This window comes from Callospermophilus lateralis, chromosome 4, assembly GCF_048772815.1.
Source record: "Callospermophilus lateralis isolate mCalLat2 chromosome 4, mCalLat2.hap1, whole genome shotgun sequence".
Classification (NCBI taxonomy): Eukaryota; Metazoa; Chordata; class Mammalia; order Rodentia; family Sciuridae; genus Callospermophilus; species Callospermophilus lateralis.
Genome location: NC_135308.1, coordinates 97,954,007 through 97,973,490, shown reverse-complemented (window position 1 = coordinate 97,973,490; position 19,484 = coordinate 97,954,007). Strand labels below are relative to the sequence as shown.

The window sequence follows — 19,484 nt, the reverse complement described above, 5'->3', positions numbered from 1 at the left end:
CAATTATTTCAGTCTGGACCAATACCCTCCTTAATTTAAAGTAAGATGTATGAGGCTTCGTCTTCAGCCCAGTGATCTCACTGATGGAATGACGAGTGTCAACAGAGCATTGGTGATGACACTGTGTAGAAAGTTCTTAAGGGCCACTGGTCTGGTTGGACTGGGGGACTTGCTTTAAGGCTACTTTTTCATAGCTTCAAATTTCCCTGTTCTCTTTTAACCTATACCAGGGAAGAGGGATGTCAGGATTTTTGAAGACACAGGGACACAGAAAAAATCCAACACCCAGGGCTTGCTAACTTCCTCCCACTGTGTTCGTAGATCATACTGCCTTTTTTTTTTTTCCAATTTCACTTCTGTATGACTATTCACTCTTCATTCAGCCCATGCATAAAAGTACACATATTTTCCCATTTCTTTGGGCCTTCATTTCTAATAGCTCCTGCATCATGTAAAACTTATATCAAATGAATGTGTATGCCTTTCTGTTGCTCATCTCTTTTTTATTTATTCATTTTTATGTGGTGCTGAGGACTGAACCCAGTGCCTCACACAAGCTAGGCAAGCACTCTCCACTAAATCCCCAGCCCTGATCTCTCTTTTATTACAGATGTCTGTCTTACTCCATTCAAGCTGCTAAAACAAAACAGTCTGAACTGGATAATCTATAAACAACAGAAATTTACTATTCATGATTTGGGAGGCTAAAAGTCCAAGTTCAATGCACCTGAAGATTTGCAAATGTCACCTCTCAGTGGTGTCCTCACAGAGCCACAGATGGGAAAGGCAAACAAGCTCACGGGGGCCTCTTTTCGATTTTTTGGTGCTGGCATTGGAACCAAGGACCTCCAGCAGGCTAAGCACATGTTCTGCCATTAAGTTAAACTGCCCTCCCCCACCCGCCACCTCCTCTTTTATATGAACCCTAATAATGCCTTTGAGGTCCCTCCCTTCGATACTACTACTCTGGGGACTAGGTTTCAGCTTATGAATTTGGGGGTTGGGGACACTGACTTGCAGATCACAGCTGTGCCTCACCCATGAAACCTACAATGATAATGGAAACCTTTTTTTCCCTCCCAGACACTGTCTAGGGCCAGAGAAGGCTTCCTGTGCCCAGCCCATAGGCATGTCTCATTGGCCCATGAAACAACATAACATTTTTGTTATTTTTTCAAAATAACATTTTTTAATTGGCTTCAAATGCTGAGAAATACATAAAATTCCAGGCTTGTGGCCTCTCTTGAAAAATCAACATAGAACTCCAGACTTGAAAAATCAAGAGTCCCAGGAGGCTCTTACAGAAGCTACTTGAATCTGTTTTTAATACAGAAAATTTAGACCCTGGGGAACAGTATGCATGTTATTTACAATTCACAGTGTAGTGCGATCTCAGTCCCAGATCATGCAACATTTCCAAAACGACCACATGAAATGCGCCAAATTCAAAATTAGTCAACGCCCAGAGGCTGCTATGGCTTGGATGTAGTTTGTCCCTGGAAGCTTGACCCCCCCGGGGAGGTGCTGGGAACTTTAAAAGATGGAGGCGAGTAGAATATAATTATGCCATGTGGGCTCTGCCCTCAAGAATTGATTAATTCCTCTCCAAGACAGTGAGTGGGTCAAGTCTTGTAGGAGTAGATTAATCCTCACAGGAGCAATCTGTAATGAAAAGAACAAATCTGGCCCCACCCATTTTCGTGCCATGTGACACTTGTCTCCTTCCCTCTTTCCCTCTAGGTGCTCCTATATGAGGGCCTCACAAGAAGTGGATGCCAGTGTCTTGGATCTCCCAAACTATGAACTAAATCAACCTCTTTTATTTATACATTATCTCGCGTCTGGTGTTTTGTCCTATCCACAGAAAATAAGCTGAAACAGAGACCTAGTGATGAACTGTAATAAAGAAGTTTTCCAACTGCCATTTTCACAGAAACAAGAGATTTTATTCAATAATCTGAGTCCTTACACAAATAAAAAGCCATTGTTCCAGAAAACAATCCCTCTTTTGCAATGTAATCATTCCTAAGCAATAGTCAAAGGGTAAAATTTATACAAGTCAAAGTCAAATTTCCTCAAAACCTACTTTATAGCACAGAAATAGCAAAATAAAAGAAGAAAACCATAATACAGGCCTTTACAAATATAAAACAGCTTGTTTTCAAAGAGCCATATTATAAATACTATATTCCTCTGAGAAGATTTTTTCTTTTTGTAAGGATTGGACAGACTGAGACTTCACTAAATACATTATTAGGCACCTACTGCTTTTCTAACAAATTTTGTTCTGGCAAGTGCAGGTTCTCCTGCCCCTTTAAGGACCTCTGGTCTATCTTCACGCTTCATTCAAGGCTACTTCAGGAACACACCCGTCTTCCGGTGGCCAATGTTAGAGGAAGGTCATATTTGCATGGGAACTTATTCATCAATTCCTTGCTCCTGTTTCAACTAGAACGTATTCCAGTAACTCAGCCAAATATATTCACAGTACCAATCGTTGTTTCAAATATATTCCTCATACAACTTAACAGAAAACATTTATATTGCTACAAAGTTGCAACACACTACCTTTTAGTTAGTTAGTTTTTTGGTTCCAGGGATTGAACTCAGGAGCTCTCTATACCACTGAGCCACATCTCCTGTTCTTTTTAAAAATTTTTTATTTACTTATTCAAATTTATTTAAGTACTTTGTGGTGGTGGGAATTGAATTTAGGAGTGCCTTACCACTAAACTGTATCCCAATATTTTTTATTTTTTTATTTTGAGACAGGGTTTTGCTATGTCACTAAGACTGGCCTCAAACTTAGAATCTTCCTGCTTCAGCCTCCTGAGTCACTAGGATTACTGGCATGCACTACCGTTCTGGGCCGAATCAACAGTCTTCTTAGAAGCTGGCAAAATTTTCTGCTGACTTCCAAAGAAATGCCCCCTTTAATTTATTTGTGCTTCACCTCAATTCCTAGACTGCCACGAATAAGCACTCTCAGAGAAAGAAAAATTCTTGTCATAAATCACTGCTTAGTTCACAGTTTCAGGGAACTACATCAAAACAAGCCAAAGTTTTCTGCTAAAAGTCAGCCTGTCCATTAAATGTGGGTAAGTTATATGGAGTGTGAACTATAGCTCAATACAGCTATTTTTTAAAAAGGCCTTGTAACTTAATAAAAAATACAAATTAGTATGTTAGTTTGCTTTTTCAAAATTGTCATCAGAATTAAGTACAAGAAAAATAAACTTGGACTGGGCATGGTGACATGTGCCTGTAATTCCAGCTACTCTGGAGGGCAAGGTAGGAGAACTGCAAATATAAGTCTAGCCTAGGAAATTTAATGAGGTCCTTTCTCAAAGTAAAAAAATATATATATTAAAGGCTGGGGGATGTAGCTCAGTAGTAAAGCACCCCTGGGTTCAATCTCCAGTATCACAAAAAATGATAATAAAGCGCACACGGTGGTACACGCCTATAATCCCAGCAGCTTGGGAGCCTGAGACAAGAGGATTATGGAGTTCAAAGCCAGCCTCAGCAAAAGTGAGGCACTAAGCTGAGGCCAGTCTTAGTGACATGGCAAGACCCTGTCTCTAAATAAAACACAAAACAGGGCTGGGGATGTGGCTCAGTGGTCGAGTGCCCCCGAGTTTGATCCCTGGTACCAAAAAAAAAGATAATAAATACACAAAAACAAATGAGTATAATAGAACATGACTCAGCAAATTGGTGAGAGGTTGAAATGAAACCTTGAATATAAAGATCTTTGCTTATCACCTGGCATGTAGAAGGTCCTCAAACATCATGAACAGCACACTTACTCCACAGCAACATCTACAGTTCCCTCTACACCTCTCACAGACTTCTCATTACACCCTGCATTTGTTCCTGGGCCCCTTTAATACTCAAAGCATTCCTAACAGCCCTGACCCCTCTAATTCTTCTGACCATTCCATTTTCCAGTTCATGCCTTGCAAAAATGAGGAAATGCAGAATTCTCACCCGAGTGTACCTAAAGAGGAACTAAGGAGAATCAATACCGGCAGCACCTTCTTTGGCCAGGAGGAAAGACTGGCAACCCCACATCCCAGGTAGGTTGTTCTCTGGCACTCTGCCCACAGATCAACAGAGTGCAGAAGAGCCACAGAAACTGGCTTCAAGAGCACCAGCTATTTGGGGACATCAGGTCAAATTAGGAAATTCCTTCTCTTCTACCAGTGCTTGATACTTTGCAAAACATATATGGCCCACCCAAAAGTCTAGAATCTTCTGAAATGTGAAGCTCAAACAATGATGAATACATCCCTGAGTGAGTCATAGAAATATTTTTTGGTGCAGCTCCTCAGTATCTGCTGGGGATTGGTTCCAGGTCTCCTGCAATGCTCAAGCACCTGATACAAAAAGGCACAGCATTGACATATAACCCATGCAATCCTATATACTTTAAATCATCTCTAGATTACTTATAATACCTAATATAAATGCTATGTAAACACTCGATACACTGTATTAGTCTTTTATTTGTATTTTCTATTGTTGCATTGTTATTTTTATTGGATCTTAAAAAATATTTTCAACCATCAATTGGTTGGATCTGAAGATGCAGAACCCAAAATATAGAAGGTGAACTGTATACACATATGTACACACATACATACATATTCCATATGCACATCTTTATAAAAATTGTAACTAGCATTTACTGAGTACTGACTATGACAATATGTCACATTTTGTATGCATTACTCTATTTTAAAACTTCATTGCCTTAAGAAATACATTACCCCATTTTACAAATAAATAGCTACTCCAAATAAATAACTTCCGAGAATGAATCGACTCACCCAAATCTGTGAGGGGCAGAGGCAAGATCTGAACCCAGACCTTTCTAGTTATTTAAGCCAGGCCTCTCAACCAGTTTCATCCCACTTTCTCTTGAAGTTACTCTTCTTAAAACAGGTATTTCTATCATTTGCCACTGATTCTTGTTTTGTTTTGTTCACTAAACTCTGATTCTTACACTGTACACTAACAAAATTCAGTCAAAACACCATATGGTGTCTCATCACACGGTAGATTTTTGCACTTGAATGAATTTAAACCTTGTTCACAAGTTAATCCTACTCTAAATGTCAATAGCCACAAAAATTTAAAGTACATTCCCATTTTCCTAGCATGAAGCACTAGGAAGGCAATTAAGTTAATTATACCCATAAAGAAACTGGAGTGGGCCCAGATGCATGAAATCCTACTTACATGAAGCGAATGACCTTCCTGAAGAAGACAGTGTAATTAAAGCCTTCCTGTTTGAAAAGGCCAGGCTGTTTCTAAGGAGCTAAGATATGAATTTAGCCTACACGTTTAAAATTATTTTCATGTGCATGAAGTTTACCATTTGGAAGAGGGGAAAGGAACTATTTCAAATATTCCTGCTGTATAAAAGCTATTGGTACTTATTGTTTTGATTTTGAAATGGCAGGGGTTGAGGGACTTGGACTTGTGAACCTTCTGCCTCAGCCTCCCAAACAGCTGGGATTACAAACCTGCTGCTTTCAGCAAAAGCTGTTCATATTTAAAACATTACTGTTTACCCAAGCCTCCTTGTTTGAGCTACAGAACAATCAACTTTTCTTGTAGCACAAGTAAGATAGAGCAAATCACCATTAAGATTCTCCTCCATTTTCTAAGTGTAGACCAAGTTTTAGGATGTCATATTAACTGAAATTGTTGCAAAGGGATGACACGTGTGAGGAACTTTGAAAACCAAGGGAAAGCGCCTGCTTGTTGTGTAATCTGGTTTCAATACATTATCAGTTACTTAGGAGGCTGAGGGCAGGAGGAGTGTAAGTTTTAAGGCCCTTGGGCAACTTAAGTGAAATCTTGTCTCAAACTAAAACAGAAAGGGCTGGGGGCATAACCCAGCCCCTCCCTGAGTTCAATCACAAATACAATCAATCTAGCCTAAGCAAAATTCTTTGCAGCCCGCCCCCAGCCACAATAGAAAATCTCAAAAATGTAACTTTGTCTCAAAGAATCACTAAACAGTGATGTTACTAACTTTAATAGCTATAGTTAGAGAATATTTTGTTATGTAATACAGGTGGACTTTTGAAAGTTATAGTTTATTATTATTATTATTATTATTATTATTATTATTATTATTATTATTACTGGGGATCAAACCCAGGGCCTGACACATGCTAGACAAGTCGAGACAGCATTCTACCACTGAGCTGTGAGGTATAGCCCTAGTCCTATCACAGCCTTATTCTTTTTTGTTTGTTTTTGGTTTTGTACAAGGGATTGAACCCAGGGTACTCCACCACTGAGCCACATTCCCAGCCCTTTTTATATTTTATTTTGAGAAAGGATTTTGCTAAGTTGCTGAGGCTGGCTTTAAACTTGGGATCCTCCTGCCTCAGCCTTCTAAGCGTGCACCACTGTGCCCAGCCCACCATTTTATTCTTAAGTCACCTTGATTCCTTGCTCTCCCTCTACCTGCTCCTGTCAAAATAGCGGCCCACAGTGACCCAGCTGCTGCAGCTGCTTGGTGCTCTGGTGCAGAGTTCCAGGCCAAGCATCCTACCTGTAACATCTAACGCTTACCTTCACCACCCACCTAAATACATGACCTGCCACCTTTGCTGTCTCACAGAAGCCGAGCGGAATCCACACTGGGAATCCTGACCATCCTCTCTTTGAAAAAGAGTTCAAAAGATAAAAAAAAATCCTGCTCCCATGGAGTGGAGTATTGTATATTAGGTCAGGGAAGGGACAGAGAACAGAAAATATACAACATAAATAAAATACAAAGTTAGTGATGAATATTGCAGTGAAAATATGGCAAGGAAAGGAATATAGAAGTAGGGTTTCCAATTTCAAATAAGGGGACTACAGAAAGTAGGAAAATGTCTTGTAGGTTACAAGCACAAAGGAGAGAAACTCAATAAATACTTCTTTAAAATTAAAAGTTTTCAAGTACCTGAAATTTCAAATTAGACAGCCTTTGTGGTCTATAATAAAAGGCTGTGTCATTTCTGGGTGTAGTGGCACACACCTGTAATTGTAGCAACGTGGGAGGCTGAGGCAGTAGATTCAAAAGTTTGAGGCCAGCCTCAGAAACAGCAAGACCCTGTCTCAAAATATGAAAAGGGCTGGGAGTATACCTCAGTGATGCCCCTCGGTTCAATCCCCAGTAAGTACCACAGCGTGGGGAAAAGTTTTGCCAATTAGCACATAAGCGAAGAAAAAAAGGGGAATTATTATTCTATTTTTGGAGGGGGGTCCTGTTGAATAAAGGAAAATAAGCCAACATAAACTCTTAAACTTTTCCAAAAGTCCACACAAAGTCTATTTTCTGAATGAACCACTATAGCTCAGGAAATGATTGTGAGAAACTGGCTTTGAGACTCAAAACAAAGAAAATAAAGTCCTTTTCCAGATGAAAAAGTATAAACTGCAGTGGGACTCAGGATCTGTGCCAAAAATGGTCAAATGACAAAAGAACTGAAGGAATGAATACTCCAAAATCAGTGTTTTAATACAGCAGTGATGGGCTAGGGTTGTAGCTCAATGGTAGCATGCCTGCCCAGCTTGTGTGAAGCACGGGTTTGATCCTCAGCACCACATAAAAATAAACAAATAAATAAAAATACTATGTCCAACTTAAAAAAAAAAAAAAAAAGCAGTGATGCATGCAATTGCCAGTATAATTTTCCTTAAGTTTACAGAAACAACCCCCATCAACAATACCATAATGCACAGTACTGCATACCTGCAATTCTAGCTTCTAGAGACTGAGGGAGGAGGATCTCAAGTTCAAAGCCTCCCTAATCAGTTCACAGTCCTGCAACCAGTTCTTCCACTTTGTAGACCATCTTGAGTGTGAACACTCTAGGCAACATAGTAAGACCCTGTCTCAAAGTAAAATTTCAAAAGGGCTGGGGATGTAGCTCAGTTGCAAAGCACCCCAGGTTCAATTCCCAGCACTGTGGGGGGGACGGGAGAGCAAAAAAAGACCATGAGGCAGAGAAACCCTTAATGCTCCTTGTGCCAGCTCATCAGAGCTTTCATGACATTATGTGATGACAGCTGCCACTGAAGGTGGGGGGTGAATGACTATCAATTTTCTACTCCTTTTTTTCTGCCTCCCCAATGCCCACTCTGCAGCTGAAGCAAATCTCCCAGGTTAACAAAAGCATGCAAGTTGGTACCTCTGTTCCAAAACTTGGAAAAGGGCATTAGCTCTCGGTGAAAATGAGTTTATACTGGGCACCACGCTAACTTCAAAACAATGGCTGCCATCATTGGCAGTTTCCTCCTGACTTCCTACAGAACACTTCTCTTCCCTTCTTTTCACTGTTTTCAGAGGCAGTGGCCTGGGTTTACCACGTTCCACAAAAGACTACAGAAGGGCTTTAATTAACATCCCGGTCAGTTCCCAGTCCTGCAACCAGTTCTTCTAGCACTTGGGGACAGCATCTCTCACCCAATTCTTTATTACACTAAGATGTTAAAGAAGGTGGGGGCTGTACATAATTATTTTAGGAAAATTAAAGTAAGTTAACAACAGCAGAATTGATGCATTTCTTTTGGATACACAATTACATATCCATTCATTATTCTAGTTATTTCTCTAATGTGATAAAGGGAAGAATGAAGTTTTACCTGTTTTTGCAGAACATCTAAAATTTCTTGAAAATAAATGCTATTTGCATACCTCAAAATTTAGTAGGCTACCATCCCCTGCTCATGATATAATTTAGTCAGACAAGTCCTTAGAAAGTAGTGAGGTGCTTGAGCAGTTAGGTGAGTACGCCCCAAAGTTTAGAGGCACAGCAAAAGTGAAGAAGATACGTTTTTGGTTTTTTTTGTTTGTTTGTTATTGTTGTTATTTTAGTTATAGATGGACACTGTACCTTTATTTTGTTTAGGTGGTGCTGAGAAACGAATCCAGTGCCTCAGGCATACTAAGCAAGCGCTCTACCACTGAGCCACTACCCCAGCCCAAGAAGATACTTCTTACTGCCATATATATATATATATATATATATATATATATATACACACACACACACACACACACACACATACATACAGACACACACATATACTATACATATACACAAATATACACATATATTATACATGTATATGCAATTTTTTTTTGGGGGGGGGGTGGACCAGGGATTGAACCCAAGGGCACTAGACCACTAAGCCACATCCCCAGCTGCTGCTGAGGCTGGCTTTGAACTCGAGATCCTCCTGCCTCAGCCTCCCAAACTGCTGGGATTACAGGCATGCGCCATCATACCTGGCTATAAACTTTTTAATGGGAAACAGAAAAGTACAGGGACAGCGAGACACAGTGGCCCATGCCTATAATCCCAGTGACTGGGGAGGCTGAGGCAGGAGGATTGCATGACCAAGGTCAGCCTCTGCAAGTCAGCAATGTCCTAAGCAACTTAATGAGATCCTGCCTCAAAATAAGAAATAAAAAGGGCTGGGGATGTGGTTCAGTAGTTAAGTGTCCCTGGGTTCGGTCCCTAGTACCCTCTCCAAAAAAGAGAAAAGTACAGGAGTTAGAAGCATGGATTTAAATCTTGACTCCCCCACGGACTAGCCATGTGAACTTGGATAAATTATTTCAACTGTCTGAACTTCTAGTTCCTTTTCTGTTTTGTGGGGATAATGGTTCAAACTTGTGGCAATTAAGCAAGTTTATACAGGTAAAGCACTCAAGAATGCATCTGCCTTAAAGTGCTCTGCAAGTGATAGCTGCTATTATTATGACTGTTAAGATTATAATTAAGAAGGCTATAGAAGTAGCAAGAGATGTGGAAACAATATTCACATACAGTATGTTTTGGGTTTAGAGGAGGCGGGTAGGGGAATTGTTAGCCAGTTTCTCCATTATATAATCTGGGACCATGTTGAGTAATCTATATTTTTCAGATGCAGTAAATATTATGCAAGTTTAAAGTGTGGGTCAATCTACATTTTCATACCACATGACTTTAAAAATACCATCAATTGCAAGAGGTATCCCAATTTCAGAAACTTAAAATGTGAAAAAATAACATTTTAGATTTGATGACATTCATTAAAAGATGGGAAATAATACAGTGCTATTATAATCTTATCTTTTTCTATGAGAACTGTAAACTAACATTATTACCCTATATACGATTGTATGAGCGGTGTGACTCTGCACCATGTACAGCCAGAGGAATGAGAAGTCGTGCTCCATTTGTGTACAGTGTGTCAAAAGGCATTCTGAGGTCACGTGCAATTAGAACAAATTAAAAATAAAAAATAAAATTGGTGCATATTATCAAAGATGGGAATTTATTAAAAGGTTGCATGATAGCAATGTCACATTATAACATATTATGTCTAAATAATTCTGATTAAAATTAAAAACAAAAATGTACAGAAGATAAAAATAAAGAACTATGGACTCAAAACCAGCTTCTGATCCTATCTCTGCTTGTTTAAGCACACCCATTAGAAATGCATGCAACTTGCTGGTCAACAAGCAGAAACAATACTAGGAGTCTGGATCTTAAAAGCCAAGTCCTAATAAAAAAATTAAAATTAAAATTAAAAAAAAAAAACAAGAAGCAAAGGAAAAGGATATGAAAGGAAAGAAGACAGGACAGAAAGAATGGGAAATGAAAAGTAAAGCTGTAAGATGATGACACTGAAACTCCTGATAACATACCACGCATTGGCATTTTGTAGTCTTTCAGAAGAGAAGCAACCAGGCCCTTCATTTCTCAATATGCTCCTGAAGCCAAGACCTATCACAGCATCAGAAAGGATTCAGAGAAGATCAGGAAGGGAAAGTCAAGGAAAGCTAGGGGAGGGCAGAACTCAGCTACTGACCAGAGAATGGATATGCATGTTGAGGCTGCATGGCACCTGGGTTTTTGCTGGATTCCTGCATAAGTAAAGCAATGATACAAAGTGGCCCACAGAACACAGTCAACTGCAAACCCAGAATGATTAATTCAAGACAATAATACCAAATTTACTCCTGAAAACACACACACCCTACTCCTAAAGTAATCAATGCACAACTAGTCCAGCTTTAATAGTCTAAAAAAAGTCTAAATATTTGTCTGAACTTTAAAAGGGCATTTCTATATCAAGCAGTTACCCTTAGTGAAGATTTATTAGCCAGCAAACATGAAGGTGATCATTTTTTGATATAAACATCCCATTATAGGCATCAAGCCATGAAACATTTTCTGACCATGATAAGGATATGATCCATATTTAGATTTAAGAAAAGTAATGTAGGATAACACCACTACTGTTGAGATATGTGGGCCTGAAAAACCAGCCTCTACCTCAGAGCAAAGCCTGTCCAAGGAAGGAACATGACCTTTGTCCTTGGAAAGACCCACAGAGCACTCCTAGGCACATACCCACCCTGCTAAGTTGTTTATCTACAAATACCAGGAGAGATCTGCTGCACCAGGTGTCCCTGACTCAGTCAGGTTAGGTGGAGACCCACAGCAACCCCCTAGCAGCCACCAATCAGTATGAGACAGGGAAATACCTGGGATGCCAGATAACCCTCCCAGTAGTTTATGGTGTTGGGAAACCATGTAGTTCAGCACGAACACCCCTCTTGGCTTAAACCAATCAGTTCAAATGGATCCCCTCTTGTAGTAACCAATCACCCCTACCCAACTTGTTCCCGCCAGTGAATGTGCTAATCATGTTTTAGAGTTGTTGTTTGATTTTCCCGCGGTGTGTGATGATTTGCTAAGAGATGCATGATGTATGTGAAGTCCCTGCCTTCCCCAAAGAGTGTATAAAACTGCTGCAAACCCTGAGCTTGGGGCCTCTCAGCATTACCAGTTGCTGTGTGCACAGAGGACTGAGCTAGTTCGAAATAAATGCCTTTTTGCTGCTTACATCGATCTTGGTCTCTGGTCTTTTGGGGGCCCCGAATTCGAGCATAACAGGCCAGAAAGAAATAAGGCAAAATCTGATATTGTGAAATATAGAAATAATGATAAGAACCAGTGGCCAACTGGGTGACAAGTAGATAACAGATTCCAGCAAATTTAAAACCAAAATTGAAGCCAAACAAAATCAAAACAGCAAGGTTGGTGAAATCAGCAAAAAGGGCTGAACTGCAGCAATAAAAGGAGTTTTGGGGCTGGGATTGTGGCTCAGAGATAGAGCCTTGCTCGCCTAGCATACATGAGGCACTGGGGTTGATCCTCAGCACCACATAAAAATAAAAAAAAAATAAAGGTATTGTGTCCACCTACAAGTAAAAAATAAATTTTAAGAAATTTAGGGGCTGGGGTTGTGGCTCAGTGATAGAGCACTTGCCTAACATGTGTGAGGCCCTGGGTTGGATCCTTAGAACCACATATAAATAAACAAAGTTAAAAATCCATTGGCAACTAAAAAATATTAAAAAAAAAAAAAAAAAAAGAAAGAAAAAAAAAAAGAAAAGAAAGAAAGAAATTTTTTTAAAAAAGAAGTGCTCTTGGGAAATTAACATTCCTTAAGCAGATTCTTGAAAATGCAAAGAAGATATAGATAAGGTAAATAATTAAGCCTTTTGAAGAGACCACTAAGGACCAGGGAAGGAGGGAAATAAAGGAAAGAGGAAAAAGGAGGGATGATGGAGGGGAAAAGGAGAGGAAGAGGAGATGGGGCGGGGAGAGAAAATTAAGAATTGGTGGAAAGAAATTTGGGAATTCTCTGACTTTCCAGTGTTGGGAACAAAGACCAGACTAGAGAAGAAAAGGAAGAATGAGGAGGACACCCTGAGGGGATAAAGAAATCAATGCAGGTGGGAAGGAGGCTCCCCTTGAAGCCTGAGGAACAAAGTCACTGGGCAGAAGCTCAGGAGAATATCAAGGTTTAAAGTCTAGGAAAAACTCCTAGGGGAGGAAGGAGTAAAAGAAGCCTGTGAGAGAGAAAGTAAAAGATGTACATGGAGATTTCATTATAAATCTTTAGGTAAACTGCTTGTGTAGAACAACGTTTTGCAGCTATTCCAATAATATTCAAGATAGGTTCATTTTAAAAATACACACCTCTTGAAACCGATGTGATTCTGCAATCTGTATACGGGGTAAAAATGGGAGTTCATAATCCACTTGAAATCAAATGTATGAAATATGATATGTCAAGAGCTTTGTAATGTTTTGAACAACTAATAATAATAAATAAATAAAAATTAAAATACACACCTCTTAATGTTACAAATAAGAGCCCCAACATACGTGAACACATATCACCAATTGTTAGTGCTTTCTTTCAGCTTGGCCATTTGAAGCCCTGGGAAACCTTAAGAACTGGTGTTACAAACAGGCACTGAAGCCAGGGATGAGTTCAGGTCCTGTCGCTGAAACTTACTAGCTGTAGGGCATCAAATTAAGACTTCTTGAAATTGTTTTTTCTTCTTTAAAATGGTAGTAATGCCACCTATGCTGCAGGGCTGGCCTAAGAAGAACTGGAAGTAGCACATAAAGTCCTGATTCAGACCCAGAATTCAATAAACAGGACTTATTCTCATTGCTCTGACTCCAAAATATCCAACCCTTTTCCTCCAACAATGGTGAAATTAGTCCATTAAAAGTGCTCAGGACATTGGAGCATGTATTGAAAATTTGAATATTCCAGTCATGGTGAGAAGTAGAAAAGGAGTAATACTGAATGGATTACAACACATACAGTTTTAAATGCATTTTAAATATTACAGAGCCCATAAGAAAATAAAGACAATGCCCAAGGACAAGAAAAAGAACTATAAACCTAAATCTATAACTCATCAAATCATGCTTCCCTGGGAGTAATGTCATTTCCAGGAATCCTAAAGTCCAGGGAAGGAAGCTCCACTTCCCAAAAGGGTAGCCTGGGGAAAATCCACCTGCTACAAAAGCAAACTGATGAGAAAATTTATAGACCTATACTAAGCTTAGGCAGAAAAATCATGATAGCAGCAATTTCCCCAGAGCAAGCCTGAGTTGAAATTTATACTACCTTGAAATTAGGGAAATGCGGGCTGGGGATGTGGCTCAAGTGGTAGCGCGCTCGCCTGGCATGCGTGCAGCCCAGGTTCGATCCTCAGCACCACATACAAAGATGTTGTGTCCACCGAAAACTAAAAGAATAAATATTAAAAATATATCTCTCTCTCTCGCTCACTCTCGCTCGCTCTTTAAAAAGAAAAGAAAAGAAATTAGGGAAATGCCTGGTGAATACATTAAAGCTGTCCAGGACTGAGCAGGAACAAATAAACGTTTTCTTATAGAAAACATCCCCATAAAATTAAGGAGTAATGAAAGAAATAAGCAGCCTTGTTTTAGAGTCAGCAGAAGCAACACTGAATAGACAAGACTCTCCTCCAAGGGCTTCAGATATTCAACTATAGAAAATAAAAAAGGGGAAGGCCTAGAAAAAGCTAGACCAAAGAAAGCACAAAATAAGACAGAAAGAAATCCAAGCATGACATCATTATAAATGGACTAGAGTCACCCATTAATTTATATTAGCATATTTAATAAATTTTAAATCCCCACCTTGTGTATTTTTTGAATGTATAAATTTTCACGATGAAAAAGACTATTTTGAGAGAGAATAACCAAAAATCTTCTGAATCTTTAAACTTCAATATACAGGGCTACAGGGCTACAATATATAGTCAAAACGTTCCCCTTCCAAGTCTTAACAACCAGTGTAGTCCAGGACCTTCTTTACTCTCAAAGCACTTCTCACAGCTTGCTGGGAAGAGGTGCCCCAGAGGCCAGACACACAGGTGTGAATCCTGGCAAACCAATTACCAGTTAATGATTCCAAGTAGTAACTCTCTGTACCTCAACTAATTCAGTTATAAAGTGGTCGTAATACTACTTACCAGGATTGAAAAATTTATATACGTGTATATTTGTGTGTACCACACAGTTCTTAATATAGAAAATACATTCAATAAATAGTAGCTATTATGAATGTTATAGTTAGATAGGTGGGGTCTCAGGGAGAAAGAGATCCTAGGTGGAGATCTGTATCTATAAGCTTGAGCAGCCATGCTTGTCTCTTTAATGAGATGAATAAAATCTCCAGTGTATGCTTGTACTAGATCAACTGGAACAAAAACATAATCAATTTGAGTGTCACTAGATTCACAAAGACCTATACAACTGATTTATAGCTAGCTGCTTAACCAAGAAGAACTATTCTAAACCCCAAATATCAAATGACTGACATGGGGCTTGATTTTTTTCACAAAAGCTTACCTGGGAATCTGCACTTTTCTTCCCAACCCTGAGAGCTTTTCTCTTCTGAGTGTCTGCACCCTGCCTTTGGGGTGTGTATATCCTGCCTTTGCTGTCCTTTAATAAAACTTTGCTTGTGCCCTACTTTCTATACATCTTGAAATTCTTTTCAGCAGTGTAAGAACCCATTCACCCTGCCCCAGATATGTTGAAGTCCCACTGCCCCCTTGGAGGGAACTCTTCAAAACCTGTCTGGTGACAATATGAGGAGAACATTAATTCATTAACTTGACAAGTATCACAGAATGTCTCCTACATATTGGTCTCAGTGCCAGATTTTTAGCAACACAGAGATGAATAAATGACTTTATATATATATATATTTTTTTTATGTTTTTTGTACTGGGGATTAAACTCAGGAGCACTCGACCACTGAGCCACATCCCTGACCCTATTTTGTATTTTATTTAGAGACAGGGTCTCACTGAGTTGCTTGGTGCCTCGCTTTTGCTGAAGGGGGCTCTGAACTTGCAATCCTCCTACCTCAACCTTCAGAGTCACTGGAATTACAGGTGTACACCACTGCGCTTGGCTAAATAACTCCTTTTTATGACATTATCTATCGAGTTTATTTTGTGCCAGGCATCTACCTATTGAGATTATTCTCAATCCTCCTGTGGTATCATAAATGAGTATTGTTCCCTCCATTGTCCAGGTGAAGAAACTCAGAAATTGAGAGACTTGGTTCAATTCCCAGTAAGTGATGGAAAAGGGACTAGTATTTGGGTGCTATATCACCCAAAGCCCATGTCACCTCTCTGCTTCACTCAGATGAGGAGCTTCAATTTCAGGCATATACAAAGGATAATGTTAGTAGACTTTATTTTCATTATTTTTGGCCAAAAACCAGATAACTCTAAAAATAGTGGGTTTCATAACCAGAGAATACAGCACTGTTGAACTAAATTCTCTGCCAAGTTCTTGACCTCTCAGTTTTTGTTCCTTCTTTAAGAGGGAAAGTAACGTTTCAACTGAGTAATGTTCACTTTAAAGTACCTAAATTCTATTTTTCACACACAAATATTTTTCTGGGTGCTAAAGAATGACTTGGCATTTCTCAGAATTTTTTGTTTATTTTCTGATGGGGGGATGTACTTATATAATGATGGATGGTACAGTGAGATTTAATAGGGAAACGGACTTGATTTAAAAAGGGAAGCACTTTCCGAAATGTTTTTACCCTTCCCAAATTGAACAGGGTGTGGTCACCCAGTGGTTTGTAAAATGTATATACTTGTATATTTGTGTGTACCACACAGTTCTTAATATAGAAAATACACTCAATAAATAGTAGCTATTATGAATGTTATAGTTAGATAGGTGGGGTCTCAGGGAGAAAGAGATCCTCACTAGATGGAGATCTGGATCTATAAGCTTGACCAGTCATGCTTGTCTCCTTAGTGAGATGAATAAAATCTCCAGTGTATGCTTGTACTGGATCAACTGGAACAAAAATATAATCAATTTGAAGGTGACTAGATTATGACATTAAGGTACTGTATCCTGGTCTGGGGTTGTGGCTCAGTGGTAGAGTGCTTGCCTATATGTGTGAGGCACTGGGTTCTATCCTCAACACCACATTAAAAAAAAAAATTATATATATGTATAAAATAAAGATTTTGATAGATCAATAGATACTATATCCTTCTACAGATGCTACAAATTATATTCTAGGAAGGGGGACAGTTGTACCTATTAAGAGACAATCATTATTTCTCAAGACTGAAAATAATTCCAAGATTTTACTTTCAGGGAGTGAACAATATTGAGTCAATGTAACAAATCTTGAAAGGTAATGGCTAGGTTCTCTATTTCTTTTAAAAGTACTCTGGATTCCCTTTGAATTAAAAAAAAAAAATCGCCAGGGGTTGGAGGGGATGTGACTCAGTGGCAGAGCACTTGCCTAGCATTCAGGAGACCCTTGGGTTCATTCCCCAATACTGTAAAAATAAATAAATAAATAAATAAGGAATCTTTCTTTTATAAGCACAGCTGCCTAAACAATGTTGTACAGACTGCAACAACACCATTCACCCTTAGTTATAACAAGATTTTGTTGGCCTCTTGAGTTCAAAATTAAGTCAGGTGGTCTTAGTAAAATGTTAACAACTGGGAACCCATTATCCTCAAATTGAAAAGAACTGATTAACAAATTGTGTGGGTTAAATAACTTGAAAAATATATAAATAAGTACCTTTAAAAAGCAAAGCATTTTCACTTTATAAGAAAGAAAACACTCTTCCACTCATTTTTTAGAGTGAATCACACCTGAAACTGGAAGAGAGCTCAGAAATTACCTCACCAGTTTCCTATTTTTGCAGGAACTAAATGGAGACTGAAATCACTGTAATTCAACTTGTTTATATATTTTTTTACATCACCATCTTTGTTGTTACCTAATGTGGTTTTATACATTTTGAATTCATCACTCATCATCTTTTTCTGCTGTATACTGATCACAACTTCAGGACAAGAACTAAAAGGGAACATTTTAAATTTCCAATATGAAATCATATGCAAATCAACAAAATAATTTTATTTAATATCAGAAAATGTGTGAAAGTAATTTATTTGTATTTTTGCTGGTTAAATAAGGGTTTTGTTTCACAAGCTGGTCTACATTCCATACTTCTCTGGTTATCACATAAACTGGTGATAGGAAATTTTAAGTTTTGCAAATGGGGTGGGGGAATTCCTAATGTGTTCTAGTTTCAAGCTTCCTTGGGGAGAATTGAACGCATTTACAAAACAGAGGAGGTGATGTGGCCTTAAATAGATTATCCTGAGAATTTCTCCATTACCAAGATTTGATATGAATTTCAAAATCAAAAGGCTACATTGCTGAGCCCTAAATTTATCAACATGAAAACAGCAAAATTCCGTTTTCCTGGAATTAGGCATGTTTCCTTAATAACAGACTTGCCGCTTTCCCTTCAGGATGGAAGTTAAGCGTCTTCTGAAAAGGGAAAACCAGGGCACTAAGGATAGGCAGCCCGGGTCACACCCAACAGCGAGGCTGCTGGACCAGGACGAACATCAGCCTCCGCATTCACAGTAGTAGGTCTGCCAGGAGCAGGAAATTAGCGAAAAGATTAGACTTATAGACTTCGGGATCAGAAAACAAGATTTGCTGATACCTAACAAAACTTTCTTTAAAAAGAGTTACACCTTTACTTCCGGAATTCTTTGAGAAGTGACCTACAGAGCTAGGTGGATTTCTGCCCAAGGTCTTTCGGGGGAAGGGACAAAATAAGTAAAGGGGTGTGTGGCCGAGATCAGGGTCTACTACCAGAGGTTTCCTTTTGCAGCTGGAGGAAGGGGTACACCTGCAGGGCACTGGGCGCGCCCCTCACCTGCAAACGCGCTCCCTTCCAACCCTTCCCTTCCCCCGGCGCACAGGCGCTTACCTGTGGCGTTTGCGGATGCGTGGCGCCTGAAGATGCCCATCTGAGCCGGTCCCAAGTGCGACGGAGGCCTAGTCCAGGGCCGGGGGGTCCCGGGCGGCAGGTAGGAGAAGTTGGACTTTCTTCGGATCGCCACCCGCCTGAAGTTGTAGCCGCCTTCCACGCTCATGGCGAGGGGCTCGTTGGCGGCTCCGCCCTCTTTCCTGCCCGGTTCCAGCCGCAAGAGCCCACTCTGGCGGCTTCTCGCGGACGACCGGACCCCAGGGGGCGTCGCCTGCATGGCCAGGTTCGGAGCGGTTCCCGAGGGATCCGCTCAGCAAGTGCCTTGCGGTCTCTTCCTGGGACGCTCCGGGCCTCGCGGGGAGTTTGGCTCTGACTGCTTCTGCGGCAGCCCCACCGCCTCGCTCTCTGCGGCTCTCGCAATCACCTGATGCTCCTACCGCAGCTGCCCGGCCGAGGCTGCCTCCACCCCCTCCTCTCCGGAGCCTATCGCCCGCAGGCCCCCCAGGGAGACTATCCCGGAGGCGGGGAGTCCAGGCTGTTTGCGCCGGGGCCGCCGCCTCCTCCGGCCGGGGAAGCAGCCAAGGACGCACTGTGCTGAGCGCAGCGCCCAGGGCGCGGCCCGGGAGCCGGCTGGCTGTGGCCGCCCCGCCCCGCCCCGCCGCGGACTCGACCATTGGCCCCGGGAGCCGAGCCGGCGCACACCTGATGCCGCACACCTGGCGTGCTGGGACGGTCGCTGCGCTCACCTGCGCACAGCGCACTAGGTTGGGAAGAAAAT

General features: G+C 40.4%; 1 protein-coding gene across 2 annotated transcripts in view; it reads right to left on the bottom strand.

Annotated features, from left to right (window-relative positions):
* Positions 1–19,100, bottom strand: part of Fgd4 (FYVE, RhoGEF and PH domain containing 4) — a 197,475-nt gene extending 178,375 nt beyond the window's left edge. For both annotated transcript variants that reach the window (XM_076854280.1, XM_076854285.1), the window contains exon 1: positions 18,707–19,100. In XM_076854280.1, the coding sequence (XP_076710395.1) occupies positions 18,707–18,983 (277 nt within the window). In that variant the 5' untranslated portion in view covers positions 18,984–19,100. The remainder of the gene's footprint in view (positions 1–18,706) is intronic.
* Positions 19,101–19,484: the final 384 nt, after the last annotated feature.